The sequence below is a fragment of the Ostrea edulis genome, chromosome 5 (assembly GCF_947568905.1).
Source record: "Ostrea edulis chromosome 5, xbOstEdul1.1, whole genome shotgun sequence".
NCBI classification, from domain to species: Eukaryota; Metazoa; Mollusca; class Bivalvia; order Ostreida; family Ostreidae; genus Ostrea; species Ostrea edulis.
In genome coordinates this window covers 87154051-87156857 of record NC_079168.1, presented here as the reverse complement: position 1 = coordinate 87156857, position 2807 = coordinate 87154051, and the positions used below count along the sequence as shown (strand labels likewise).

General features: G+C 39.8%; 1 protein-coding gene across 1 annotated transcript; it reads right to left on the bottom strand.

Moving 5' to 3' along the window:
• Positions 1-387: 387 nt before the first annotated feature.
• On the bottom strand, positions 388-1672 carry LOC130055037 (uncharacterized). Its single transcript, XM_056166204.1, has 2 exons — positions 620-1672; positions 388-487 (listed from the first exon to the last, which is right to left on the bottom strand). The coding sequence occupies exons 1-2, from the start codon at positions 1670-1672 to the stop codon at positions 476-478; spliced, it is 1065 nt and encodes a 354-aa protein (XP_056022179.1). The 3' UTR covers positions 388-475.
• Positions 1673-2807: the final 1135 nt, after the last annotated feature.

Below are 2807 nucleotides of genomic sequence, written 5' to 3'. Positions count from 1 at the left end.
TCAAATTAAGAACGAGATTTCCCAAGCACCAATAACCTGTCATTGGGTCAAATGCGTCTGACGTGTTTTATACCAATTGCTAGGCCGTATCAAGTTATTTTGACTACGGATTACTCCGTTTACCTGATCAAGATATAGGGCTCATGGCGCGTGTGACCGGTATATAGGTGATGCTACTCCGATTATGCAGCTGGTCCCACCTCTGGTATGTCGAGGGGTCAGTGTTTGCCCAATTCTTAATTTTGTATTTTGACTGGATTTATGAGATGAATCATTGTTCGTTATCTTCATTTGTTCATTAACGTCTTTATCTATATGTTTATGATGTTTGTGTCAGGCTTGCTCGTCTATTCAATATAATTTATCAATGTTAAATAAATATCATTTCATTCCATATTTTATTAATGAAGTAGAAATAATGTACACACACATAATCCCATATACACTCTTCAAGAAGACCATTGATTCCTAGTTTTCAGTAGTAATCCTGCAATAAAAAGGAAAGTTTAATTAATACATCGTAGAGTATCATTTCATAATTAAAAGAAATAGAAACAGACAACCAGACATTTACAATGAAATTCAACAATTCACATTCTTAAATCCAAAGTATGTTTACTTTTCCGAAAGATCTCCCAGAGGCGCCACCGGATCCGAAACCACCATTGTAATAAACCCCTCCGTAACCTTTGCCTCGATAGGAATCACCTCCATAACCTAAGCCAACATAGAAACTTCCTCCATAGCCGCCTTTTCCTCCATAGGAACCTCCTCCATAGCCGCCTTTTCCTCCATAGGAACCTCCTCCATAGCCGCCTTTTCCTCCATAGGAAACTCCTCCATAGCCGCCTTTTCCTCCATAGGAACCTTCTCCATAGCCGCCTTTTCCTCCATAGGAACCTCCTCCATAGCCGCCTTTTCCTCCATAGGAACCTCCTCCATAGCCGCCTTTTCCTCCATAGGAACCTCCTCCATAGCCGCCTTTTCCTCCATAGGAACCTTCTCCATAGACGCCTTTTCCTCCATAGGAACCTCTTCCATTGCTGCCTTTTCCTCCATAGTAATCTCCTCCATAGCCGCCTTTGCCTCCATTGTAAACTACTTGATAATCACCTTTGCCTCCATAGGAACCCTCTCCATATCCAAAGCCTCCATAGTAATCTCCTCCATAGCCACCTTTGCCTCCATAGTAATCTCCTCCATAGCCACCTTTGCCTCCATAGTAAACTACTGGATAACCGCTTTTGCCGCCATAGGAACCCCCTCCATATCCACCTTTGCCTCCATAGTAATTTCTGACATAGCCACCATTGCCTCCAAAGAAAACTACTGGATAGCCGCCTTTGCCTCCATAGGAACTACCTCCATAGCCACCTTTGTCTCCATAGTAATCTCCTCCATAGCCACCTTTGCCTCCATAGTAAACTACTGGATAACCGCTTTTGCCGCCATAGGAACCCCATCCATATCCACCTTTGCCTCCATAGTAATTTTTGACATAGCCACCTTTGCCTCCAAAGAAAAATACTGGATAGCCGCCTTTGCCTCCAAAGAAAACTACTGGATAGCCGCCTTTGCCTCCATAGGAACTTCCACCATAACCACCTTTGCCTCCGTAACCAGTACTAAGGGCTACAGAGAGGAAAGCGACGAAGCACAACAGCTTCAACATTCTGCTAATAAGATGGTTATATATAAATATATGGGTTCATTTCTTACCGTGTTCCTATTGAAACACATACGAATGAAAAAATGAAAATAACAAGTGATCAATCTCATAACTCCTACAAAGAATACAAAACTTAAAGTAGGTCAAAAATAGACCTCTGGACATCCAAAACGTGGCATCCAGTGCCTAGGAGTAAGCATCTCCTATCGATCGGTCCCACCCGCCGTTAGCCCTTTATCTCAATTGGGTAAACAGAGTAATCCGTAGTTAAAATGAGTGTGTGAACAGTCTCCATTGGTTAAGATAGAAAGCAGTTATTTTTATGTAGAATTTCAAACAAAAGCTTTGATCGAAAACAAATGCCTATGACTGAAATAGCTTACACATTCTCCTAATCATACAAATGTCGTTGTTTTACAAAAGAGGATGTTCGTGGTTTGTTCTTAAAAAATATGTTAAAGAATAAACTTATCAACATCATCCATACTCAATTTGTGATCAGCATTGGATGCCGGTAACCTTCAAAATGTACATGTATGTGTTTATGTCACTAGTCTAACATGTCCACATAAGGCAATTTCTGTCCATTGCTTGCAAATTATCATGACAATTTCCAATGCTTCATCTTCTTTTTCATATCCTACAAAAACGATTCCGAATGTGCAGAAATAATCATTTCCGTTCATCGTTTTCTACCCCTATACAAAAGCACACCAGTTTCAAATTGGTTAAAAAGATTCTTATGTGAAGTTTAAAGGTAAACTTAATATACTTGTCAAATTCACCTGTTCAGTTTGTAACTTAGATCATAACTTGTCAATTTTTTTATCGGAAATTATAAACAATAAGATATCAAAGATATGAGAAACATTAATAAATATACATATTTTACATTTAGCTAAAGTTAAAGACCACTTTACTCTTAAATGAACATCTTAATATCATCATTGAATGATTGATTGATTGAATATTGTTTAACGTCCCTCTCGAGAATATTTCACTCATATGGAAACGTCACCACTGCCGGTGAAGGGCTGCAAAATTTAGTCATATCCTCGGTGCTTATGGTCATTGAGCAGGGAGGGATCTTTATCGTGCCACACCCGCTGTGACACGGGACCTCGGTTTTTGCGAAGGA